General features: G+C 39.3%; 2 protein-coding genes and 1 long non-coding RNA gene across 6 annotated transcripts in view; 1 reads left to right on the top strand and 2 right to left on the bottom strand.

Annotated features, from left to right (window-relative positions):
- Window positions 1–8,358, bottom strand: part of CAT (catalase) — a 49,522-nt gene extending 41,164 nt beyond the window's left edge. Inside the window, exon 1 of one of the 2 annotated variants that reach the window (XM_087951202.1) lies at window positions 8,226–8,358. In XM_087951202.1, the coding sequence (XP_087807328.1) occupies window positions 8,226–8,249 (24 nt within the window). In that variant the 5' untranslated portion in view covers window positions 8,250–8,358. The remainder of the gene's footprint in view (window positions 1–8,225) is intronic. The other variant, XM_087951201.1, reaches the window with a different exon arrangement.
- Window positions 8,359–8,540: 182 nt separating this feature from the next.
- ABTB2 (ankyrin repeat and BTB domain containing 2) overlaps window positions 8,541–27,774 on the top strand; it is a 142,924-nt gene continuing 123,690 nt past the window's right edge. For 2 of the 3 annotated variants that reach the window (XM_087951195.1, XM_087951197.1), the window contains exon 1: window positions 8,551–10,016. In XM_087951195.1, coding sequence (XP_087807321.1) covers window positions 9,125–10,016 — 892 coding nt within the window. In that variant the 5' untranslated portion in view covers window positions 8,551–9,124. Of the gene's footprint in view, window positions 10,017–27,774 lie in introns of all 3 variants that reach the window. The other variant, XM_087951196.1, reaches the window with a different exon arrangement.
- Window positions 22,899–27,248, bottom strand: LOC148133341 (uncharacterized). The gene is made up of 2 exons (XR_015746686.1): window positions 27,023–27,248; window positions 22,899–23,112 (listed from the first exon to the last, which is right to left on the bottom strand). It is a non-coding gene; the product is annotated as an uncharacterized LOC148133341 (long non-coding RNA).

Here is a 27,774-nt window from a genome sequence, read left to right as displayed (position 1 = left end):
AGCAGTATATATTTTAATTGGCCCTTCTGTTCTGCACAGCCCTTTGACAGCAACGAGTTTCAGAATAATCAAGGAGGGATGTGGCATGGCTAGCTTTATGGCCTCCCAATTCTAGACCACTTATTAATGTTTGGAACTGAATATTAGATCTGAAGTAGATCCCTGCATGCATCAGGCCAAAGGTTATATTGTAAAACAAGTCATAAATTACTAAATTCTTCTATAGCTATCTTTCAAGGCATGACAGTTGCAATCCCTCAGCACTTAAAGCCAGGATTTACTAACTGCCCCAGGATAAATTTTAGGAGGTGAGGTCGGGACTGGCTATGCAGCAAGGTGGACACTATCTATACATGCAAGATTCCCAGATTTTCCAACTGACCCAATGACCCAAACAGACATTCACAGTCCATCACCTTTATAATATCCATGCTCTTCCATCTTCTATGATAGTAGCTTTGTCCTCTGAACTCCTAGGTCAAGTAGAATGCACATAGGTTTTCCAACAAGGAATTATTTCTCTGTATGAATGCCAGATATATAAACAAGCAGAAAACCTCATCCTCCCATGCATTCATTGATAACAAAATGTCTGCAGGAAAACAACCACGCTCAGAGAACACCAAGAATCCAATGATATACAATTTGTCCTTCTGCATCTCAGCCCAGTCTCCTGGTGTTATCAAAGCCTGCCTATGGAATTTGTGACAGCTCTTCAAACACCCTAAGGTGGGCTTCTGCCTAAGTCCCCCAACTCCAGAAGTGTGGTTCCTATTCAGAGCACTGATCTAAGCAGGAATATGGTCCCTCAAATCCCCTTGCTGTCTATGTCTCTCCCTTTGGTTATTCAATAATTCAACTAGTTACTAAAGTTTTCTACTGCTCTGTACCTGGATCCTTTATAGCCCTTATTATTCCACAAAGCAGAGACACTATGGAATGCTAGAAGCCTAGGGCAGCTCACTACCAGTAGATGTAAGGTGAGTTGGGCTAAGAGAAAATGGCTGGCCCAAGGTCACCAAGCTGGCTTTCATGGCTAAAGTGGGATGAGAACTCATAGTCTTCCACTTTCAATCCTGGTGCCTTAGCCACTAGATCAAACTGGCTCTCTTTAATCCAACTTCCCTCTCTCTTTGCCCTTTCTCCTCCCCTACCTACCCCTTCGAAGCTGGCATTTTCCATGCTGGTTGGATATCCCATTTGTTCTATAGCAAATGCGAGCATAAATGCTCTATGAAGTTGGCCACCATAACCACCCTATGCAGAAATTCCAAGACAGAGCCCAGAGTGGTATGTGACTAAGAAAGGTGCCTCTAGCATGTGAAAGGCTGCACCATGCTGCATCAGCCTCTGATCTTGGTCTGTTCAACAGAGCCTCCTTACAGGCGAAGCAGAGACACTATGGAATGCTAGAAGCTTAGGGAAGCTCACTTCTAATAGATATGCACTATGACATCCAGATGAGTGTCACTCTGCTGTTAAATCTTCAAGTGGAAGCAGACCTGGACAGTGGGATAAGTTCAGCAAGGTGAGCCCAGGCAATCAGGAAAAACAACAAAGGCATGCTTTAGTTCATTCGTCCTCCATTCCTTCAAAACATTTCTTCTACTTCATTGAGTGCCACCTTTATTTTCAGTCAAAATGGTGGTAGGTAGGAATCATCATTCTCCAGCATTCCCTATAATATTCAGAGTAATTATTTTCTGTTTTGATTACTGAAGATAACCTGTTTGTTATCATCAAAGCCCTGTTGTCATATTTTTCCTCTAGTGAAAAAGCTACTGTGATGGAATTTCCCTATTGATTGACAGCATTTATATTTGGAATATTATTTTGAGCATTATTCTGAGTGACAGTTAGAAAGAAAATGACAAAGCAATAGGATTAAGGCATTGCCATCACAGTCCTGAACTGGTTCATCTTATTACCCTGTATCTGTTTTTAAGCAAAGAAATGAGAAACGACCAGAAAATAGATTAGATCTCTTTGCATTTGTTAATCTCATCACAGAACTTTAAATAATGGATGGATAACAAAAGATTTTACATTAACTTGTCTTTTTATAAGTGCAAGAATTGCATTAAATGAATTAAAATTAATTAATTAAATTGCTACGGTGATCTGCTGTCCTTGGGGCAGAGGGTGGGAGTTGGGGAGTGATTTTTATTTTTATTTTTTCCAGATTTTGTTCTACTGTACTTTATTAATTTATTTGATTCTTTTTGTTAGCTTTTATTGTTTCTTATTTTTATTTTTGGTTTTAAATATGGTTTTACATTGTGTAAGCTGCCTTGAGTCGCCATGGGCGAATAGGTGGCAATGTAAATTAAATAAATAAATGGTGCCTATCAGAAGAAGAAACTGCTTGTAGAATGGTTTTCCATCTGTAACTCTGTAAATGTGTTTTGAGTAGTTGGGAAGCATGCAACTTTGATGATAAACTGTTTTTCTGAGGAAGAAAGTAGTAGCCTAACCCACCCCAGAAAACATCCTTTCTTACAAAATTCTCATCTCTAAAGGTGAAAGTATTTGTAGAAAATTTCAAGTGAAGTTCTCTGTAGTCAGATTAAAGGCTGAGAACAATCCAGGAATAAAACTTTTTCTTAACCAAACCAGAGCTATACTACCTGAGTTGCACAAATCTGGACAACTACTGGAAGGTAGCAAATGGGATATTTTCTGCATTTTTTCTAGAGATGTTTGCAGACCAGTTACAGCAGCCCTCATAACCCAACTAGTACAAGTATTCCTTGTTCAATGACCACAATTGGGACTCACAACTCTGTAGCTTAGCAACAGGGTTATTAAGCAAGACATCAGATGACCGCAATAGGTTTACAACCTCACTTTGCATCATAGTCATCAAGCCAATCATACACAGCCATTAAGCAAGAAACACCTGACTGCAGCTTGTGATTTTACTGCTGATTTCTCCATTGACTTTGCTTCTCAGAAGCTGGCTTTGAATCATGTAAATGGCGATCACATGACCACGGGATGCAACTATTTGGTCTGAACTGCCCAAATCTCAAGGGGATGCTGCAACCATTGTAAGTGCGCGGACCAGGCATAAAGTTATCTTTCCAGCGATGTTTTATCTTTAAACAGTTACAAAATAGGGCAGCCATTAAGGGAAGGCTACTTTTTAATTATACATTGAAGATTCTTTAGCATCTTCAAACACGGGTAAAAGACTTCTTTACCTGAACAAGACTTTGACCATTTCATTGACTGATTTTGAGATACCAAATCTCTATATATTCTTGGAATATAGATATTAATAAACCAATTTTATCCAATTATAATTTAAGAAATTAGCAGAGCTCTAGGAATGTGCTGCATGCATCAAAGTAAATATACAGTATTAGTTTTAGGAATATTCTCAAAATCCAGACATTTTTTTAAAAAGACAGTAATTAAGTTCTACACTGTAGTTAAACAGTTGATCTACAAATTATTTACCTTTGGGGCAAATTACCTAAAGTCTGTAGAGGGCCTTATGCTAACAACTTTCTCTTGTCTTTTGTATTTCCTTTTATTAGTTTAATTACAGTATAGCTTGTTTCTTAGCCAAATATTAAGATAAGAGACTTATTTAAATGTGTATTCTCGATTTGCAACCAGAATTGAGCCCAAACTTTTTGTTGTAAATCATTGCGGTCATTAGGCAAAAGTACCCATGTGACCACATCACACAACAGGTGGAAACTTGCCCTGGACTGGTAGGCATCAGTTAGCTAGGTCCACTAGTGTGCAAACCCTCTCCCTGCTCTGTTGTGGTTCGCCGGCAGCAGGTGCGGATGGCTGAGGTCTCGGAGAGCGAGGACTCAGATGAGGGGCCTGCGTGTGATGCAGGGATGGGGCCAGGACCATCAGGGAGTGGAATGCTGCCTTCGAGATTATGGAGGCTGGCAGCGGTGATGAAGAGGTCCTCAAGGAGCCTGTGCCCAGTGTGCGTGCATGCAGGACTACTTGAAGGAAAGAGCAGCTGCAGCAGCATGGACAACTCATGAGTAAGGCTGTAAGGTAATGGCCCCTCCCTTAAGAGACAAAAGCCACCTGAGAAACTGGAGTTCTTTGCAGGAAGCAAAGTTTTTGTACTCGAGCCTGGTGAACGTTCAGAGTATCTTGGTTGGTATTTGAAGACTCTTTGTATTTGAAATATTTCTTAGTAACTTTATCAAGAGTTCTTGGCAGCCTTGCACAACCTTGGCAAGGGTCCTTCTTATCAGAGACAATTAGTTTGAAACAGCCTTTTAACTGTGAAGGAATGGAATTTGTAAAGAATCATTAAAAGGTTTTGCTGTTACCTCTGTTTCGTGCTTGTTTCCTTGGAACAAGGTTTGGGTCAGAACATGTTCTGCCATTGTCTAGGTTCACTTACCATTCCATCACCTCACTCCATTCTGCACTCAGGCGCCATTCTTGGCGATGGTTTGGAAGGCTCTTTCCAAACTATTGTAAGAACAATGGCATTGAATGGCTAGTGTTTTCTCCTTTTTACTAACACTAGTAAAGCCTACGTTCTAAAAAGCTCTGCCAGATTCATAGCTGTTTTTGCCAGATTTGAGATCCATTTCTTCAGGGTGGCAACCTTCTGTCTCCTCTGTTTGCAGCCTCCTCTGACACACACACACACACACACACACACATTGACTTTCTGCAGAAGCTGGCAGAGAAGATTGCAAATCACAATCACATAATTGCAGGGTAATTAAGAACAACTGGTCGTAAACGTGAGCAGGTTGTCAAGCATTCTAAATGCATTGATGTGACCCAGGGAGGGCAGCTGTGATGTTTTACAATGCCTGGAATTGCTTTATGGATGTGGACATCATGGTTGCAATCTATCCTTAAACAACCAGTCGTTAAGTTGAGGACTACCTGTACAATAGATAAAAAATATATATGCAATATTGAGTTTACAAATCCCGCCAAACCAAGTTTTTAAACTATAATTTGTTGCACTATCAGTAGTGGTATGGCTGGCTTATTTACAAGATCTGAAGATCTATCCAAAGGTTCAGTGATTCCAGTCTTACCATAAGATGGCACTGTTACATAAATAATTATCGCAGCAAGTTACAATAAAAAGTACCTACAGAGAGAGCCAATGCCTTTTTTTTTTCAAATAGCCTACATACAGAAAGAATAAAAGAAACCAGGCATTTTTATTTCATAACTAGTTTGTCATTCAGGGTAAAAAATGTTCATCCTCCCATACAAAGACCTTTGTCAGATTTCAACATGTTATATTAACTGAACAGACTTAAAGGGAGGGGAGGGGTCACCATCAAGATATTATTGACTCCTGGTACCTGCCTAGACTAGTTCAGCAACTGGCCCTAGGTCCCACAGCTGACTTTGTACCTAATGTGGGACTTGAATTCACCATCTATAAAGCCTTATACTATTTAATACCACTCTATAAAGCCTCAGTAAGACCACACCTAGAGTACTGCATCCAGTTTTGGTCATCACACTATAAAACGATGTTGAGGCTCTAGAAAATGTGCAGAGAAGAGCAACCAGGATGATTAGGGGACTGGAGACTAAAACATACGATTAACAGCCGCAGGAACTGTGCATGGCTAGTCTAGTGAAGAGAAGGATCAGGTGAGGACATGATAGCAGTGTTCCAGTATTTGAGGAGCTGTCACAAAGAGGAAGGGGTCAAGCTATTTTCCAAAGCACCTGAATGCCGGACAAGGAATAATGGATGGAAACTGAACAGAGAGATTCAATCTGGAAATAAGGAGAAATTTTCTGACAGTGAGAGCAATCAACCAATGGAACAGATTGCCTTCAGAGGTTGTGGGAGCTTCATACTGGAAGCTTTCAAGAAAAGACTGGACTGCCATCTGTCAGAAATGGTGTAGGATGTCCTGCTTGGGTGGGGGGCTGGACTAGATGACCTACAAGGTTCCTTCCAACTCTGTTAATCTGTTAATCTCCTGCAGCACCTAGCCAATCTTGGCAGGACTCTGCAGTTAAGCAATAAAAAGATCTGAGACCAAAAATCCCAGTAATGGAAATAAGAGTAGATATTGAAAAGCCTATGTGGAAAAAGTAAAGGCAAACCTCATCTGTACTACTGCCAAGAAAAGACAGACAAACCTCTATAGTAACCAAATAAACCTGCAGTTGATTTGATTAGTGCTGCAGATATACTTAAATAAGTCTGCATATGCCTAGACACATCTATTTAATGGTTTCAAGAAGACTATAACCTGTGCAAGCCTTCACTTGTAAAAATTTATGCAATCTGACTGGAGAGAAAATTATTTTGAATGAGGTTTCTTTTCAGCACTGTAGATTGTAAATTCAATACAACCCTGTTAAGTCCCCAAAATAATTATTTAAACCTCATAAAATAACGAAGTGTTCTTTGGCTCTATTGCTAACTCTTATTATTCTATTACAAGTGAGAAATGAAAATTTAATTACCAGTCCACATTAAAAAGACACTTTAAAAAAATCTTTAAAACTCAGGGACTCTGTGTAAGGTTGAATTCATACACTGTGGGTGGTTTCCTTTTGGCCTGCAGTTTTGCCTGATTGGAATATATTGAATCTTGTTTAAAAATAAGCCATAGTTTATCATGTATGAACCCAAACAGTAGTTAATCCCCCTTTTTTGGTTAAACCATTAAGTACGCATCTAGACATACATGTGCTTATTTAAATATATCTAGTAGCACAAATCAAACCAACTGCAGCTTTATTTGCTAGAATTGGAAATCTTGGTTTCTGCTGGTCAATTTCACAAAAGAATATAAAAGTTTCCCATTAACGTAACTTTTTCAAAGACAATTTCTAACCTATCTCCTTATTTTCGCAGTTTCACAACCCGACAAAAAACTTTGCAGAATTTTGTTGACTGTAATTTCCTTAGCCTGCTGAAATCCTCATCAGTTTATTTATTTCTTCTCAATGTTGTTTCTTCAAAAGGAGAACACATAAGCTATAGATTATCTGCCTTAGTTTAAATTGACACAATTTCACTGTAATTAATTCCTTTTTTCCAAATTATGAGTCAAAAGAATGTCTGGAAGAAGACTGCAGAGAAGTCTAACAGAGCCATAAGCATTATGTTTATTGGATTTTTCTATTCCCAGAGAAGACTTGGAAGACAAGAAAATGTACAAAACTAGCTCTACAACCAGCACACAATACAAAACAGACTGGAACAACTGACTTAATGCTACAACATTTTCCCATCTCCATGTGGAAAACTGTACTATTGCCCTGTTCTATCTCTCCCATTACCAGATCTTTGTTCTTGAAATAATAATCATGTTTTTCTATTTATCACATCATCAGAGTCATTTTGCAATGAAATGAGTGGCAAATAAAGTTAATAAATAAATGTCTAGGCTGTTACATAAAATATGTGGATTGAAAATGGTGATTCCATAAAAAAAGCTTTACGCAGTACTTTGCCTGCTGTCACTTTGAAACAAAATTGCAAGAACACCATGTCCAAGCTTCTGGGAACAATAGTTTGACAATATCTGGCGGACCATAAGTTCCCATACCTTACTTTATGGCCAATAACTTATGATATTTTGTAACATTTGTAAAAACTCCTCTTTCCCTTCTTTGCCCCCAACCTAGGGCTTTATAATGTACCCTTTCCGAACTATGAGGTTATTGCAAGATTGTTGAAGGCTTAAACATTTGTAGGATCCTCTGTAATGCAATTACAAAATCTACATTGACAGGCACATTTCATTTTGTTTTATTTTCTTACCAATCTCATTTAAACCTGGGGGCGGGGTGGGGGGAGGGAATCGCAAAGCTCTCAACCGGTTTTCACCCTCATTACGTAAGAATGTTCTCCGGAAAGGCAGACAGACAGACGTAAAGGAGTTTTGAAATCCGCTTGAGAATGCATTTAATAATTTCCATTCAAAATGTGCATTTTAAGCAGTATAGACTTTATAAAGGGAGCTATTCCAACAACACAATATAAGATTTGTTGGAGCCTTATAAAACACACACAGAGAGACACCCCTTTTGGAGGTTGCTGCTTATTAAATAAATCCCCATTCCAAGTTTGCACAAGCCAGCAAAAGTTTGCATCTGCAGCACCCTTTCCTAGGAAGCAGGTCTCGTTCGCCGCTGGTGCTGGCAGTCACCCACGGGCGGGAAGGTTAGACGTACATCTGCAAAAGGCCAGAGATCGGCCCTAGGAAATCTCCAGCCTCCCTCGGCAAGGTTACCTTTACTTTTTTGGCTCGGCTCATGGTGCCCACGCAGCTCTTTTTTCCTCCAAATCGCTCGCAATGGCTCCTTTCTCTTGTCACCTCCGCTCGCCCAGCTTGCCCCACCCTCTCCGCCACTTGTTTTTGCAGCCCCGCCCCGCCTTCCTGGTTCCGCCCACTCCCCGCCCACCCTTGAAGGATGACGTAGACTTGGAGGTTGCCCACAGCTCGCATTTCAGCGGTCGGCCACGCCCCCCCGGGCTCTCCCGGAGCTCCTGATTGGCGGGCATCCCGTCGGGTCATTTGCATGTCGCCTCCCAATCGGCGCGAGCCAGAAGAGAGCAGCAAAGAGAGAAGTTCGCGCAAAGCTTCTGCGAAGTGTCTCTCGGGGTGGGACGTTGGGGAAGGGGGGGGAGCGCGGAGCTGGGAAACCCCGACAGGCAGCAGCAGCAGCAGCAGCAGCAGCAGCCTCCACAGCAGCAGCAGCAGCAGCGTCCGTTCTGGGCTGCTTTGGGTTTCCTCTCGTTCCCTCCGCGTGTCTCGTCTTCTGAATTGATTCTGGAGGACTCTTTCCCCCCCCCCCCACTTCCACCAATTAGGCGGTAGGCATTAGCGCTCCTCAGAGCTCTGCTGGATCCTCCGCATCCGCTGGCCCAAGATTTTTTCCACCCAAGACGGAGAAGAAATGATCTCACTCGGCCCGTGGAATGGAGACAGCTGGCAGGCGTAAAAACCTGAAGGCAACGCGGGAGCTCCAGCACCAACCGGACTCGCATCCCGACGCCTAAGCCCCGCGACCGTCCTCGGTCGCCTTCGCCAAACCGCGCGGGGGGGACTCAGCAGCGGCGGTGCCTCGGAGGAGGGGACCGCCGAGGTCGGTTTTTTTTGGTTTGGTTTGTTTGTTTCCCCCCGCCCCCATGGCTGGGCTATATAGCTCGCCTTTGAAGACCCTGGAAGACCTCACCTTGGACTCCGGGTATGGGGCAGGGGACTCCTGCAGGTCCCTCAGCCTCTCGTCCTGCAAGTCCAACAGCCAAGCCTTGGCCTCGTCTCAAGCTCGGGGCAACTGGTGGTACTACTCGGGCTCCATGAACAGCCGGAACAACAGCTGGGATACCGTCAACCCCGTCCTGCCGGAGGATCCCGAAGTTGCCGACATCTTCGCCAAATGCGCCAAACTGCCCGACCTGGAGGAATTCCCTTGGAGCGAGGAAGACGTGGAGAAGATCCTGAGGAAGGGGCAAGAGAAAGAGGGGACCAAGGGAGGAAGAGGAGGAGGAGGAGGCTTCAGCCCAGAAGCCGCGAGGAGGCTGTCGATGCTCCTCCGGAGGCCGCTGATCCGGATCTCTCGGGAAGCGCAACGCCTGAGCGTCATGCACGCCAAGTGCACCCGCTTCGAGATCCAGAGCGCCATCAAGCTGATCCAGAGTTGGTCCCTGTCGGAGAGTTGCGTCCTGGCCACCGTCAAAGCCCTTTCGCTGTACAGCATGAGCGCCGGCGACGGCTTGAGGAAAGGCAAATCGGCCCGCTGTGGCCTCACCTTTTCCGTCGGGCGCTTTTTCAGGTGGATGGTGGACACCCGGATCTCGGTTCGGATCCACGAGTACGCGGCCATCGCGCTTGCCTCCTGCATGGAGAACCTGGTGGAGGAGATCAAGGGCCGGGTCCTGGCCAGCCAAACCCCAGACGGAGACGGGGCGGGGAGTGAGGTCTCCTCCGAAGTTCTCGAGGCGGTGATCAACAACGACGCGGAGCTTTGGGGCGTCCTGCAGCCCTACGAGCATCTCATCTGCGGGAAGAACGCCAACGGTAAGGAGCGGTGGGCGCGCAAGTGCCTTCTGGCCCTGTTGGGCGAAATGGTTTTTTTTCTTGAGCTGTGAAGACTCGTTTTGCGTGTTTTTAACATCTGGCTCTGAGCTATTGTGAGACTCGGGGCGACAGGAATTTGCTGCAGATTGAGCATACCGCTTGGGGAAGTGTCTTGGTGGCCTATGTTTCAGAGGAACTGCCCTTCTTGATGGGGATGCTAAAATAGTGTGTAGGTCTGCGAAAGACGCAAATGGTAACGATTGGGGACAAAAGCAAAATAATATAGTTCTAAGTGATGCTGCTTCGTGCTCAGCTTTAAAAAAAATAGCCAACTACCAATGGAAGAGAATATTGGTAGCTCAGGGTTGAGCTGTGAGATCCAGCACTGATTATGTTACCTATTTGGGTAATGAAATGTCTGCAAAAAAAACAACCAAGTTCAAAGAGCATCAAGGACCCCACAAATAATGATCTGAATGGTTTCTAAAAGTACTACTTACAGTGAAATTGCAATATCCCAAACAAATGCACTTAAAAGTTTAGTCGCACTTTCTTTAGACGTTTGGGAATACATTTAGACAGAACTGCAGTCTGTTAAGCCATTCAAACTATGGTGATGTCCAAGCTATACCATACAGAATATTTAAGTCTTTGAAGGTAATCCATGTAGTTAGTATATGCTGGCCAGAATCTCAAAAACGGAATGAGATGTGCTAATTAATGGAGAGTGAAAATAAAATAAGACCAGGTCAACTAAGGAAAGTAAATGCTAGGTAGAATCAGTCAGTTCAAATAGTATATGTAATTAATTAATGTTAATTACCCAGATAATCCTTGACTTATGACCACAATAGGGAATAGAAACTCTGTTGCTAAGTGAGGCAGTTAAGTGAGTTGCCCAATTTTATGAACTTTCTTGCCAAGGTTGTTAAATGAATTACTGTAGCTGTTAAGTGAATTACAGGGTCATTAAGCGAATCCAGCTTCCCTCACTGAATTTGCTTGGAAGATGGGTGGGAAGGTCACAAATGCCCTTGACCACAGAGTGCTGCAATAATTGTAAAGACATGCTTGTTGCCAAGCACCTGAATTTTGATCACACAACTATGGTGATGCTAGGATAATCACAGGTGCAAGGACCAGTTGCTTGTTCTTTTCAGTGCCATTTTTAATTGTGAGCTGTCACTAAATAAGTTGAGGAGTTACCAGTACATCATAGAATATGATTGAAATAATGAGGATATTACAGAAGCAAAGGCTGGCTTCTAAAAGCAGGTTACAAAGGGAATTTTTTTGTATTCTTCACACTTTTGTATTAATCGCTCTTTGTTTTTAAGCCAAGATGGGTCACACATTTTTCACCAGTATGCCAAAGGCTTTGTTTCAGTCAAGGTTACTCATGGGAAAGTCCTGTTGAACAAATGGTGGGGCTTAAGCTGGTCAGAGCTAATTCATTCTTTTGATTTGGGAAGATCCTGCTTTCTTAACACAAGATTTTCTGAACAAGTTTCCTTTTCAGTTCCATGTACAGAAGCCAGATGACAGGCAGCTGTGTCTTACTTCATTACAGCAATTGGACAGCATCTTCTATTATCTTTGAAAGCTAGTTTAAAGGTTCTGATACAATTATTACAGATTTTACACAATACTCCTTCCTTTTATTTTCCTCACCACAATTGTGTCCTCTCATCACTTCCTGATTCTGAAGATTCTCATAGCACAATTCTTTTCCGAGGGATCTTTTGGAAAATAACAAGAGCAGCGACAACACTATTTTTCCTTTATTTTTTAACTGAATACTCAACCTACAATCCAAAGTGGTTCAGGACAGGCATAGGTTGCCATCTCATTTACATTCTCTATGTACTAAATCTTAAACATAAGTAACCTTAGCTGGATAAAAACCTAAATATGTCATTTTTGAGATGGGGATTCCTCTTATCCCTACTCAGAATATAACAGCAATTTGCTGAGTGTCTTTTTCTCATAATATTTATTTCTGTATGTCATAACATTTATTAGAGCCACCCACTCTAGAAGATTCTGATTGGCTGTATATTGCTACCAGCTGGTAGATAAGGTGTAGCTGCCTGAACTTTATGGAACTCACTATATCATGTCTGACTCACAGTCAGTCTTTCAACTCTCTCACCCATCCCTATGTTACATTCTGTCTAAGTTCCTGGGAGTGTAACGATAATATTAAAGAAATGTTCCTGGAAATAGTAAGGAAAAATGTGAAAATTAAACAGAGAACTGTCTGGTTTCACCTTGGTGTCACTAGTGCTGTATTGCATCAGTTTCACTTAGGGTGCTGATACGTTATGCCAATTACAGTTGTTTTATTTTGATTACACAAGTTGATAAGTAACTTTAAAGCAGGAAATGACTAAGGTCTTTCATTTAAGGCTGGGTTGTCATAAGCATATGACACCATATATTGGCTGTGAGAAAAAGCTCAGCCTGTTGACAATTCCCATTCACAAAATAATAGTGCTACAGACGGAATTTAGCCCCAATCAGCTTCTTTCCTTCGCTAGCAAAAGAATGGAAGAGTCCTCCTGGATCACACAAGATCCTTTTAGTCTCACTAGATGCCTAAGGAAAGCACAAATATAGGACGTGTTTCTCTTTCTGTTTTCCTTCTGCCTTTCTGTCTTTATTTCAAACAAGTTTACATCCCTTTTTTAAAATTCTTGTTTAGCTAGGAAATCTCTTTTTTGCTCTAACAGCTTTCTTGATGCCATTTTTAGCCAAGCTGAACAGTAATGGACATAATTTGACCTTGTTTTACCTGCAGTACATATTCTCTTGAGTTTCTGTTATTGTGGTTTTGAATAGCTGCTATTATTGAAAGCTTCAATCTGTTGACTTTCCCCATCAACTTTAGTAATTTGTTTCACTTCTTGTTCTTAAATTGTATGTTTTGAAGTTAGAAGTGGCACTTCTGGATCTGACAATCTGCCTCTGATAAATTAAGCTTGACAGCAAAGCTATTACCATGTGATCTGATGCTCCCCTATGCAGAGGGAATTGCAATGGAAGGCAACGATGGAAAGGCTGCTGGAAGGAAGGAAAAGACTGGATTGGGAAAGAAAAGATGGTCTGTGGTTACTGTCTCACTGAGGCTGTGCAGGGAAGTGAATTCCAAAACCAACCCTTGCCCATGTTTTGCAAGTTACAACAGTTTACGAGAAGCTAATTTTTCTTTCTGACTCTGTGCAAAAGCAGATGTCAGGAATTATGTAAAACTAAGCCTCTGTACTGAAATTTTTTTTTTCTTATTTCCAGTGAAACAGCTTTATTTTATAAAGTTGCACATTTTTAAGATTGATTTATTTAATTCAGAAAGATGTAAAAAAAAATAGGTGGATTGATTTTTGTCCAATCCTAGCCACACTCAAATCATTACTTTTATTGGAGGTTGTACAAATTCATTTTAAGTGGTCACTGGTCACAACAGTTGAGAACTCTTGCTTTAATCTGCTTCCATTACATTCCGGTCTGGTTGGAATGCAATATTTTCACCCTCATTCTCTACAAATGATTGGTCTTGAATTGAAAACTCCCCAAGACTTAGGTTATTTTCTTCCTGAGGTCAGCTTATGCCAGACACTTTTCAAAATTAAACTTATTATCTATTGGAAATGTACCATTTTTTAATATTTTTATTACCTACACAAACTTTTATATCACCCCTTTCTTTTTACAGTCCACTTTATTGGGAATAAAAGCAGTGAATGAACAGAAGTATCATTATCCCATTGCTACATGGTGCTGTTGGTGCACAGCTTAAAGTAGCTGGAGTGTCTGACTAACCAAGATTTAGAAAATAGCCAAAGAAAAAGATTTCTTTCTAAATGACCAAACTGAACAGACAGAGGCTTGTATTATATGAAAAGTTAAGGAGATATGAAAAGAAATATTTATAAGGATTCAAAATGTGAAGTAACTGTGTTACAATCATGAATTGGATACAAAGCTTTGATTTGTCATGCAAAGGATGGGTTTCATTTCACAGTGTTATATGCTTTTTTACATCATTCTATCAAATATATTTATTTATATATAAATTCTGACTTCCTGTGCCCACATGTGCGTTTAATTTAGTTTTAGAAATGCATTTATTGTGTTAACAAGGAACATGGAATGCAAGACACAGAGTCTGTGGAGTGCACTTGATTATTTGAACTTTGCAAAATGAAACTGAGCAAGTGTTACTTAATTGGGAAAAAATGGAGCTTGATTTTTCAGTAGAAATTAATTTATTCTTTCAAAGATAAGGTAGCAACAATACTGGATGGTTAAGTAGATTCAAATTCTCATAGCAGGAATAAAATTTGTTTCAAGATATACAAATTCTGTACTTTCGATTTGAAGAGTAAAGACTCAGGTATTTCTTAGATGGTCAATCATTTCATCCAAGCCAGTTTTTATCATCTGCTACCTGTATCCATTACTGTGTGATAGTGATTTTTCTGATAGTTTATCTCAGAAGAAGAGATCTCTGAAACTTGAATGACTGGTTCTAAGAAAATTTCTAGAAGTGACCTGTTGCCTCTTTTATTAGTTCCAGATCTTTTGAAGAGAAATATTCCGGATTTTGAGTGATAACATTAACCAGAAAGATACTCTAACCCAGTGGTTCTCAACCTGTGGATCGCAACCCCTTTGGGGGTCGAACGACCCTTTTACAGGGGTCGCCTAAGACCATCGGAAAACTTATATTTTTGATGGTTTTAGGAACTGAGCCATAATTTTATGGTTGGGGGTCACCACAACATGAGGAACTGTATTAAAGGGTCACAGCATTAGGAAGGTTGAGAACCACTGCTCTAACCTAAGGAGACTCTTTAGACCAGGGGTGTCAAATTAAAAGCCTGGAGGCCGGCTCCAGCTCATAGGGAGCTTAGTTCTGGCCTGCGGTGCTGCCCTGGAAACAGTAGACTGCCCGTGGTGTCTCTGACAGCAAAAATGGAGCTCGGGAGGGCCACGAGCGGTCCTCTTGAGTTCCATTTTCGCTGGCAGAGGGTTGCAGGAGGCCATCAACAGCTAAAAATGGAGCATATGAGGGCAACGGGCTCTGTTTTCACTGGTAGAGGGTTACAGGAAGCTGTCTCAGCTAAAAACAGAGCTTGGGAGCCCGTTTTCACTGGCAGATCTCTTGGGCCGCCACAGGCACCCCAAACATAAGTGACATTGAGCTGGCCATGCCCCTGAGGTCAAATACAACCCTGATGAGGCCCTCAATGAAATCGAGTTTGACACCCCTGCTTTAGACCAACAATACTAGAAAATAGCACTTTACACAACATGAAATTTGGCCCTGCCATATTTTTTTTAATGGTGACACTTTTCAATAAAAGCTACTATAGATTTGGGCGGGGGGAGAGAAATAGATTGTTGTTTGTAAAAGGAAGAAAAACTGAGTGGTTTTTGCATGGTTTCTCAAGTTTTTCAAAATGTAAATTATGTGTAAGTGGAAAAGTTAAATATAAAAATATAAACTTCTTTTGGATGTTGTAGAGATATCTATTCTTTGGATGAAAAAAGGAGATTGCTGGCTCAGCATTTTTCTAAACTGTATACTTCGCACTAATTGTCACTGCTTAGAATCACTGGGGAAATCTTCAATAATTAATACAAGCCTTCTGCTACTCTCAAGTCTCAGGTAAATATCTTAAAATAAATCCTGGCTGTTGGTGTAGCTTTACGCCTTAATTTAAAGGCCAAAAACAGGCCTAAAAGTTGCCAGGAAAGTAACTGCATTTATTACCCTTGGTGAAGATTACGTTGATATCCTAAAGTTGCTTTAGCCATGATTCAATTTAGGTATGACTTCACAAGGTAGGTGGTCATCAGCCATTCTTTCCTATCTCCCAGGAATAATAATGCTGATTTATCTCGCCCAAAGGGAAAATAAGTTGCCAGAAAATCATGAATGTGAAGCACTTAAAATGTTCAGTAGCATTTAATGGTATCTAGCTTTAGGTGGACTTCCTAAAATAAAATTTGAGATTCTAAAATCTGGATCAATCAATTCCTTTAAAAAAGAATACATTTAGTTGTGTAGATGCATGCTTAGAAGACTGGAACCATACACTTACTTCTTTATCAATTGTCCTTAATCTAAACAAATGTCTGAATGGTTTGAGGAATTAATGAAATCAGTAAAGATAGTACAGTCCAAAACATGAGACTGTAACACGAATACTTGTTGCACCCTTTGCCATGTTGTGAATACTTTAAAAACTCCAGTTGTGCTTGATTCCAAAGTATGACATGGATTGATATATATGTGTGTCTGTTGAGTTTTGGGCAATACAGAAATCATTTGCAACTGCTGATTTCTGGGAATATTTTTTAACTTCTCAATCTAGTTTATAGTTCTGGAACCTCCTAGTGATGATCTCTCATGGTCTTTCTTACTATTCTCAAGATCAGTGAAGCATTGCTGGAAGAAGCATAATAAGAATATTTGTAGAGATTCTCAGTCATCCAGGTCATGGTTGTCCCAAAGATGCTTTTTTCAAGAGGCAATTGGACTTTCTGGTTTTTCTTTGAAGATGTTTCGCTTCACATCCAAGAAATCTTCAGTTCTGACTGGATGGTGGGGAATGGAAGGAATTATAAAGCAAGGAGTATCAAATTCCACCCACCCCCCATCCAGTCAGAGCTGAAGAAGCTTTTTGGATGAGAAGCAAAACATCTTCAAAGAAAAACCAGAAAGTCCAGTTGCTTCTTGAAAAAAGCATCTTTGGGACATAAGAAGAATATTTTTATAGAAGTATATAATAAGGATGTATTAATCCACGGATTAGGCAAAAAAGTGATAAGTAAATAGAATTAATTATTAATGATCATCACTTTAGTAGATTACCTCTGGTTGTTTGAATGCAGAAATACTGCAAAGCAGAATTTGTTTCCGTATTGTTCTATACAATGCAAGTTCTGGTTACATAATTATTTCAAGAGTGCTGCATAAAGGAATGCTGCATTTCAGGCTGTGGAATGTTGGATTTGGCATTCAGCCTAACAGCTACTTGTTGGGTGTATAAGATGCTGAATATTTCTGAATCATTTACATCTTACAAGAGATGCATTATTTCTGTAAAGACTACAGGAGATGCCACATATTGTTTTAATTAATCATTTCCATTGAAATTTTATTGAAAAAAATGGTTGACTGTGTTTAAAATCTTTATAAAAGAAGCTGTGAACAATTGGTAAAAGCGTACTTGTTAATTTCACAATTCTACTTTATAAGAAAAGAGATGCTCTGTAGAGGACATTGGAATCTTTTGGGGGAAGCTCAGAATGTTTTGAACGGAGATGTAGGGGAAAAATTCAATGCACAATATTGGATGAATAAATAAATCTGCAAAATATGCTAGAGTTTTGAAAATCTGATTTGACAAACCATGTTCAAGTTCAAGCTTTTGTGCTTGTGAGAATCTGTTAAATATAATTGTACCATTACCCATTAAGAAGCTTTTTAAGGAAATGTTACACAGAGAAGTTTGTAGATTTGTATGGACATCACACAAACAAAAAGACAGCATTATTTACCCATGAAAAGCCATATGATGGTTCTTAACTGAGTTCTTATAACTTGGTCTCTTAACCAACTGATGAATATTATCATCTGATAAAACTAATATAATAACTTTATTACACTAAAATAACAGTTTTGTCAGTTGCAGTGGTGGATAGTTTTAAAGTGTTATAATACATCAGTGTGTTTTGTACTTTCTGAATGTATTTTGATAGGGAATGTAGATGCTTTTTAAAAAGCTACTGGAAGAGACTTGAAAACAAATGTTATTTTTAACTGGAAAATAATGACTACACTGGAATCAAGTTCTAGCATCAGTACCTTTTTATTTTATTGATGGTGATATTTTTAAGAAGTAACAACTATATAAAAAAGATGAAAACTGGATAACTTTTGTTTTAACCATAAGCTGTCAATACTCTTGAAAATATTCTGAATTGTAGATTGGAACAAGGTAACTGGAGTTTGTAATGTTCATCTATTCGTTGTACTGATTTAATAAATGCACCTGAGCTATGAATGTGGCATATATTCACCAAGCATCATACTTCAGGAAAGATTCAAGGGTTTATTTGATTATGTGCCCACTTGTATTTATTTTCCTTCTCTCCTTCATTAGTAAAGAGCATATTACAGCTTTGTTATATTCTTAATGTATAGTTTATGACTTCAGTGAAAACCCCTGGAAAGCTGTGTGTTTCATTATCATTCAAATCTATGTTCTAATTCTTTGGTGAGATGCATGTCCTGAACAGCAGAATTACCTTGTAATGGGTGTTCTGTATTCCAAAGACAGTAGCACTCTAAACAGTTGAACTGTAGTAGCCAAAGTGTTTGGAGAGTAGCTCATTAATTTTAATAAGCTATTAACTTCATTGCTGTGTTCTGTGGAATTACGTCTGCATAAGAAAATAGCTGGAAACCGTCAGGCTGCAAAAACATTGATAATCTACAGTTCTATTTGCCTGAATACCAACATTACAGTATTATAAAACAACTCAAAAAGTTGAATCAGAAGACTCAGTTGTGCATAATTGCTGGCAATAAAATGAATCATGCTTTTAGTTCTTTTGTTTGTAGGAGAGTCTGCCTATATGATTCAAGCTAATATGCCTGAAGGATTCTTCCCCAATGAAATTGAGGACTTTCCCTGATAATTACCATAAATGCCATAGGCAACCGTCATAAACATAACTGAATAGATTCCCACACAAGCTAATATTTCAATGGCAACGAATGTGTCAGGATAACTTTACATAGCCAAGTCTGTCACTGGATGACAATTTCAGGTGCTCTTTTGTTGATGCATGTCAGAAAAATACCAAGAGAAGATAATGAGAACATAATGTTTTTTTTTTAAGTCAATTTTTACATTTAATAGACTGTCTTCAGATTTAAAACAACCTAATGTGAGAAAAATAAATCATATCCTTATTTCTGTAAATTGTTTAAATCCTTGTCTCTAGCTGATGTAACACAATTAACTGTTTTTACAAGACAACTTAGAGTCTAGCAAGATGTCCAGTGCATCACTTGGAATTGAGCATGGATTCTAATCACTGACATCAAACCAAGGTTACTTTCTCTGATGCAATGAGGATTTTTCACCAATAGTCAATCCTTGTAGTCTTTTTTTTACACAAAAAATGCTCGCAAAATGCTAGAAAATATGCAGTTGTTATTCGTTTACTTGCAACAATTGTTTACATTCCCAATAACTATATAGCAGCCTGCCATTGACAATGTTTTTGCCAATACATAGATTTTCATATATAGCCTATAACCTATGGCACGCAGAGTTGGAAGTGGCATGCAGAGTCATTTCTGCCAGCACTCAAGAGGTTGCCCGGAAGAGCCCCACTGCGCATGTGCGTGTCCCCCACCAGCCAGCTGATTGCCAGGTATCTGCCACACATGCGTGGTGGGAGACGCATGCGTAGGAGACGTGCACACATGCACAGGGGGAAGGGGGCGCAGGGGGAGCATGCACATAGGTGCACGACATGGGGAGTCGCATGCGCATCCACAGAGGCACGGGGTACATGCGCAGAGGGCTATGTGTACATGCGCAGGGGTGAGGGTAGCCTTGCACATATTGCGCTTTCAGCATGCAACATGGAAAAGGTTAGCCATCACTGATATATAGTATTCCAAAGGACATTCTCCAGTCTTGAAGAATGGCAGATAACCCATATATGTGGATCAATCAGTCCTTAATTCCCTATGCTATCAGCAATTAAAACTATTTTCAAGTACAGTATATCTTTCTAATTCCAATTTAACTGAAAAGGAATTCAAAATAAAGCAACGATTCCTTCAAACTGTCTTCCATGAATTGTTTTCCACTGTTAATCTTTTGAGCAATGAATTAGTGTGTATGTATGTGTGTCAGTGCGACTGTCTGTGTGTGTATTAATATTAAATGTGGATCAGAAGTGAAGAGACAATCATATTATCTTTGTTCTTGTTGTACATAATATAGCATTCAAATAGAATTTTTGTAAATAGTATTAAATTAAGTTTAACTAAATGGTAAACTAACCAATATATAGCTAATGTGCCAAGGAAAGGAAGATAACACAGATCAGTAGACTTTTAATTTAATTTCTGGTACAAAAAGTGAAATAAGAAAATTGATAGACATGAAATTAATCTTCAAATTGGATTTTTTTTACCATTTGTTACTTGGACTAGGGACACAATAGCTTGACTTTGAATGCTATTCATAGTGAGACCAAGATCCAGGCTCACATTCTCTTTCTACTGCTTTCTCCATACAGTATGGCATGATAGGACTTATTTGTAAATTAGATTTGCCTGATTATACAAGGGGAAAAATCAGTTTTCTAGGAGGGTATAGAATGCTTCTGCACTTTGGATGTAGGGCCTGGGAGTGGAGAACAGAAAGGGATTCTTCCCTCCTCCCTCAAATTTGTCAATTTGTATTTTTCCCTGTGGACCTTCACATCCTTAAATTGTATCTCAGAGTGGATAATTTAAAGTGGGGCATTTTCATTCAAGTGGTGTTTTCTTAAAAGAATGGAGGATGGAGGAACAAGCAAATTGAGGGCAGACTGATAATCTCTGACTGTGGGAAGTTTCAGACACAGAAGCTAAGAGTTTTTGTTTTTGTTTTAAACCCTTTTCAAGTAAAACAGACATGGGATTTGAAGTATACAGCACTAAGAAGCATGTTACACTATTTCCATAATTTATTTTCTTTTTTTAAAAATGCTGGTAGGGCAGATCTGAATCCAGCCTGAGGAATAGACTTAGACCTTTGCCACACACTTTGTTTTCCCTTTCAAATATATATCTTCTAAATCTATTAGACCAGGAGGGCAGACTAATACTATATATGGCCTCCTAGCATTTTCCCTTCCCTAGTCACAGCCACTTTTAGGGATGGTTTTCATAAAAAAAAGAAAAGATTAAGGAAAAGGGGTTATACACCCTCCCCTTCTTCCTTCTCCTGTGCCATAGATATAGTCTGGATTGGTGATCTTTGCAGTTATTATTTTTTTTAATGCTAACAAATATAGCCTTGTATTATCTTGAAATGGATGATTAGCCCAAGATTTTTTGCTGTTTGAAATGAAGGCTAAAGGGAACATTTTGGGTGTATCCTGTTCCATTTATAAAGCAACTGATCAATGAATGTTACTTCAGTGCCAGCAATATTATAATTGAATTCTACTATTTGGACAAGCATAGTAAAAACTCCAGTACTTCATCCTCAAGCGTTGTTCCCCAGCTTCTGCAGCCTAAAATCATTTTACTTAATCGTGCGTTTGTGGTTGACTAACACCACTTTTAATATTGAGTTCATACAATTTTCTGAAATCAGGATTGTATGAAAATACCATGGGTCTCTACCATTATGGAGTGGAAACTAACAAAACAATAAACCCAATTCGCCCATACAGTCACACGTATAAGAAGAAACAGAGGAAAAAGTGTGTTTCCTCAAGGATGTTTCTTGTTATTGTCCATTGGCAAAAAAAGGAAAGAAAAATAAAACTATATTGAAAGAGTTAACATGCCAGAAAAATGCCTATATCTATGCTGGAACTCTTCACTGAACTCTAAATCCTGTTTTTAAGTTTTATGCCTAATGATTAAGAAGACTGCTCTGTTCTCCCAGTAGACAGGTAGGAATATTTTCTTCTTAGGAAATATATACATGACTAATTACTCTTGGCAGTCAGTATTATGGAATGACTTAAACCTGGAATAACACCTAAGCTGTTCTGTAACTCACTGGGATTTCCTATAGAAGAGTTGGGTTTATACAGTAGCATGTAGTGATTTTTCAACCAGCACTAAATTCAGAAACAGTAAATAAGCTACTTGGGTTACTTCTTTAAAAAAAGATACAATTTGCTTAATATATCCTCATGTTCTGAAGATCAGACCTTGAGACTCAAGGTAACAATATTCAGAATCAGAAAAGACAAAGAGTTGTTATAAGTGAAACCTCTACATTCCGTGAGGAAAAAAAAAATCACCTTTGTTGTTGTCAGTCATTAGAATAAGATTTGTTTAGCTGAAACTCATCAGAACAAATTGTGGTATACTCTTCTCTTCCTGCTGAGCATCTCAACACAATTTTAGATGGTTCCCCCATTTTGGCAAACTCTCTTTATATTGGAAAGAACTGAGAGCCAAGATGGTGTAGTGCTGGACTTCTTAAATTTCCAGGATATAGTTCATCCTCAGCCCAGGAAGTTCATCAAGTGTTTTTGGGGCAGATGTTGCCTCTTATCACAACCTAATTTACAGGGTGGTAGAATTGGGGAAATTAGAAATCTTGGCTGGTTTGAGGTCTCAAATGAAAAATATAAGTCAAATCAAATAAAGTGGTCTAGAATTCAGAATTGATCGAAATTATGAGAGCCTGGTGTAGTGATTAGGGCATCAGGGTAGAAACTGGGAGGCTGAACTCGCCTCACCTTGGACACAAATCCAGCTGGGTAACCTTGGGACAGTCACTCTCTCTCAGCACTAGGAAGTAAAACAATGACAAACTACTTCTGAAAAACCTTGCCAAGAAAACGGCAGGTATTAATTACTTCAAGCAGTCACTAGGAATCAAAAATTGACTTGTGGGCACACATTATTTAAAAAAAAAACAACCTCTGCATTTGACTTAGCACTGCAGTTTCTTTCAAAATCCCATGCTGTTAGAATCAGAGGATAAGATGTAAGGATATATCATCAACTGCTTTCCATAGCACTGTAAGAGAGTGAACGATGGCTATTATATTGCCAATTGTCCACACAGTTCAGATATATAAGGGTCTAGTAACGTTTAACATACAAGGGGCTTTTCAAAAGATTTAGAACATTTTATTCTTTAAGGAATGAATGCCTTGCATCATGATCCTGGGGAAAGATGTCTTTGATTTAAGTTCAAACCTGTGTGTATATCAGACCAGAATGCAGGCTTCTTGGATCCCACTAGTTGACCAGCAGGAGCCAGGAATCTATGAGGACCCATAGATTGCACATCAGCTATGTCTGGAGGGAGTCCTATATCACCTAGAGTTAAAAGATGGAAGATCTTTATATCCAGAGGGTCCAGTGAGTTTTCCTAGGATTGAACTACAATCTGTTCTTCCCCATTCAGACACTCACAGTCTCCCGGAAGTGCGGGGGGAAACCAAATGACATTATTTGAATAGTATGGGGCAAAGGTATATAATCTCATGCTAACAAAGGTCAAATAGGAATGGGATGAGAGTTGAGCCCTGAAGCAAAACAGAGGCCTAAGGGTTGACTTCTCTAACTGGAACCAGCCTCAGGAGAAAGAGGAGAACCACTGCAATATCGTGCCCCTACTCCCAAGCTGGTCCAAAAGTATACCTTGATAAAAGATATTGAAGGTCACCAAAAGGTATGTAAAGGCTTGGAGAGATAGATCTCCCGCATCCTGATCCAATCAGAGGTCACCCCCAATGTAATCTCAGTATTACAAGCCAGACCAATTACATGTTAAATCAGTCTTGCTTTTATTCTCCAAAGCATGATTTCTGGAGGTGGCAAAGAAAAGCACCAAATATGCTGTACAAAAAAAGGCAAGTGAAATGAACAAGAACAGTTGTTGTGCAGAAATACAATGCATATTTTGCATGCTATATCTGCTCCCAACATTGAACTTAATATTCTGTATGCAAAATAAACATCTTATGTTTATAGGTCTAATGTTTATTTTTATTTTATTTTAAAAAAACATGAAAACAATCAGATCCGATATAATATGAGGTTTCTGATAATTCCATTTTAATTCAGCTACTTTTTAACTTGCCTGATTAAAAATAAGTTTGTATAAATTTGTGTACCTTGACCAAATTGTAGAATTACAGCAGTGTATTCAGTAATAATGATCCATGAGAATTTTATTTGAAAGATATTTTCCATATAAAAAATAAATTTTAGGTATGATGAAAAGAACATTGAAGGAAGCAAAAGTGAATGTGTAGCTCTTAAAATTCTGAATTTGATTTCCCTGTGTGTTCAATCAAGTTCCTGTCAAATTCCATATCTATGATGGTATATGGCAGGCTGATAGAAATACTTAAGGAAATAGAGCCATTTACTGAATTAGATCAGAAGAAAGATTTTTTAAAAAAATTATCAGAATTGACAAATTTCTTCAGATAAACTTCTTAAGAAAAATCAAATCTGGAAGAAAGATTTGATGGCAGTTTCTTCTATCCTCACCCATACAATATTTTGAAAGGGCTGGCAACATCAGCAGTATTCCCAGTGCTAAGTAATGTATATTTAAGATTAGTAGGGTGTGCCTCTGTTTACTCTTGCATCATAAGAAATGCTAGATTATAGTAAAATCAGAACTGTGTGAATTTGGTATGTCACATTGCACTGTAATCCTGTAATCCACTAATGATAGGGTGTTTGGCCTGCTGGTGTTGCTCAAAATTGTGAGGTACTCTATTTATGTGCTTTAAAAAAACCATTATCCCATAATTTTTCTTGCATAGATTTGCCTTTCCAGATTTAAAACCTAGGATAAAACAGAAAAGTGGTTACTCTATAAAGAAGGTTAGAAAGTCATGTTATTTTGGCATCTATACAAATGCCATTAGCCTTGCTTCCTAGTAAGGCATATGTTAACAATAATTCTATTAGCATGCATACAAAGCCATTATTTCACTATTCTATCGGATTAAGAGTAAGCCAATTCACTGGCGAGTTAATGTTCAGTGAGTTTAGCAACATCTGATTCACATGGTTAATTCAAATATATTAGATGTGCAGATGGTTTAATTGGATAGATACCCAGGAGCAAGCAATATCATGACGGACAGGGCTCAGCCCTGAGGTCTTAAATTCAAATTATAACAGGGGCCACGGGAGGTTTTGTTCATTAGTCTGAGGGTTGCAACCCTGAAATCTTTAAATATATATTGATACAATATGAAGTCAAAAGGGAAGAGAATTGCGATATGCAACTTTATTGCAAAAAGAAAGTACAGGTAGTCCTTACAACAGTTCATTTATTGACCATTCAAAGTTACAACACTTAAAATGCCCATTTTTCACGCTTAACCCCCATGGTCACATAATCAAAATTTAGATGCTTGACAACTGACTCATATTTATAATGGTTGCAGTGTCTCGGGGTCATGTGATTTCCCTTTTGGCACTTTCTGACAAACAAAGTCAATGGGTAAGCCAGATTGACTTGACAGCCATGTTACTGATTTAACCACTGCAGTGATTCATTTAACAACGCTGGCAAGAAAGATCGTAAAATGGGGCAAAACTCACAACAATGGTCTCGCTTAGCAACAGAAATGTTGGGCTCAATTGTGGTCGTAAGTCGAGGACTACCTGTAATTTCTTGGCTTTCTACTTTTGGCCACAACAAAGGATCTGGGTTAGTGTTGCCATTGGAGTTGGGCCCCTGATGGAGCACCCTTGTGTGCAGAGCTGCTAGGAGGAACAAAAGCTGTTTGCTCTGTACAGGAGATCTTGAGAACAACACTGCAATGCAAAAGGGATGAAATCCCAGGCAGAGGCACCTCCCTGCTCCCCCTTTCTTTGCACTAGGCACGCAGATCATGCCCACCTCCCCCCATACTTGACCTCTCCTCCACCTGAAGGATGCAGAGAGAGGGACAAAGGAGCAAGGTCATTGCCATTGTGACATCTTCTCGCTGCAGCTTTATATGAGAAGCAAAGGCAGGGTTGCTGCATCCCTAGCCAGCCCCCACATTACAAAATGGGATAAAAGGCAAAAACAAAGAGCACCCTTAATTAATTTTACTTGAGTGAGCAAGTGAAAATGCCCTGGATGGCTGTACGTGGCCTCTGACATCACTTTGTGGCCCATCCAGGACATCTTCTGATTGCATGGTTGAAATTCAGCAGCCAGGTTTTCTCTCTGGTTTCACCAAAGATACCTTTTGCTGCCTTTGGCTACTTAAAGCTTGTATAAAGAATTGATTTTGATGATAAGTGTGGTGCCAAAAAAAAAAGTATTTGAGCCTTAATGAAAATATTGGCAGTTACCAACATTGGTGCACTATTATTAGTTTTATGTAAAATGTAGTGCTATGTTATATTAAGTAAATTAAAAGGATCCTGTTAAAACTTTTGAAATTGTCCTCACTCCTCTTCCCTGTGGTTGGATCATGATCTTTATGAATCCCCTACTTTCTAAGCACATGCATATACAGTAATTTAAATATCTGTTGTTTTTAGTTAGTGGTGATTACTTGAAGTTATTATTGCAATGCATGATTTATAACTCCAATACCAGCAAAATACCTTTTCAGAAAATTAATTCTAGCAAGTGACATGCTGGGGCTACCCAGAGTGCTAACTTACATCCTCCCTTTCAAAGTCTTGTCTTTCAACCTTTCTTCATTGCTCAAAAGGTCAAAGCCGCCTTAAGGCAAACAACCTCTTCTGAATTAAGATAGATTGACTTTCTTAGCAGAAAGCTAACACTTGAGGTGCAGCCAAGACTCAGCAATGGGCTTGTTGTGGAAGAAGATGCTAAACTGGCAATTTTAGGGAATTGGGCTGGCACCATCTACAAAGCAGAAGAAATTTTCCTCAGTTGCTACGGGTAGCAGACTCAGACAGAAAACCAGGGTAGGATGGAAAAAGACCCCAAACACACTGAAATAGTAGAAGGGCTTCAGTTAAAGAAGTTGAGCCTTGCCAGTGCTACTAATCAAGCAATGCCAAAGGAGACTGACTTTTCCTGCTCTCTTCATATTTACATTTCTGTTTTCAAAATCTGAATATTTTTCTCACTGAACAGTAGTTACACAGTTTTTACTATGTGTGGTATTTGCACTGATCTTCCTTTACTGGGGCACAATTCCTCTGTTCCTACATAATTTCAGGTCATTGTCATTAAGAACATTTGGATGTTTGGGAAAATGAATAAGGAAACCAGTCTTTATTATCTTACCTTCTCCAGGATTTGTAGGAATTTACATTTGCCTGCTTTTAGTGCCATTTATTTAGATCCACGCACATCCAGGGCCTAGTTTTCTCTTTGTTCACAACACACAATGCCATACAGTATGACTTGGGAGAAAGAAGGCCGTACTGTCTTGGTGTAATCTAATAGCTTCCCAGCCAGTGAAGAAGGACAAGGGAGTTGCTGCAAATGCATAATAGGTGTTCCCAAAAATCTAATTATAGGAAATAAAAATACAAATCACACGGAATGGAGTTTCTGTTGTTTTCACAATGCACAGAGAGTTTTGAGGCTGTACAGCAACCTGGCGTATCTCAATCATACCTGGTATGGAGGGTGATAGGTTTTTTTGGTTTGTTTATTTTATTTTCTGTACTGTGTTTTTACTGCTTGTAAGCTGCCTATGGACGCTGTGAGCCAGTAGGCAGCCATATAAATTTCCATAAATAAATAAATAAATTTAAATAAATAAAATGTATATTATGAAATGTCTCACTAACCAAAGTGACTCTGCACAACTCACAATGCAGTAAAAACATAAACATAAAAACATTAACAAGAATTAGATAAAACTAAGAGCACGAACTGCTGAGGTGGGATCTTCTCTATTACTTTACCAACTATTTCCAGCGTAATGCCCCACTGAGGCCCCAAGCGAAACAGTACAAAGGCAGAGGCAGGTTTTAATCCCGTCTGGAAGGCCAAAATTGTGGGGGCAGACCTCACACTTCTAGAAGCAA

This window comes from Notechis scutatus, chromosome 1 (assembly GCF_049901735.1).
Source record: "Notechis scutatus isolate UNSWTSFEM ecotype Mainland chromosome 1, rNotScu1.2, whole genome shotgun sequence".
NCBI lineage: Eukaryota > Metazoa > Chordata > Lepidosauria > Squamata > Elapidae > Notechis > Notechis scutatus.
Note: the sequence above shows the minus strand (reverse complement) of the source record. Positions and strands in the feature narration are given on the sequence as shown.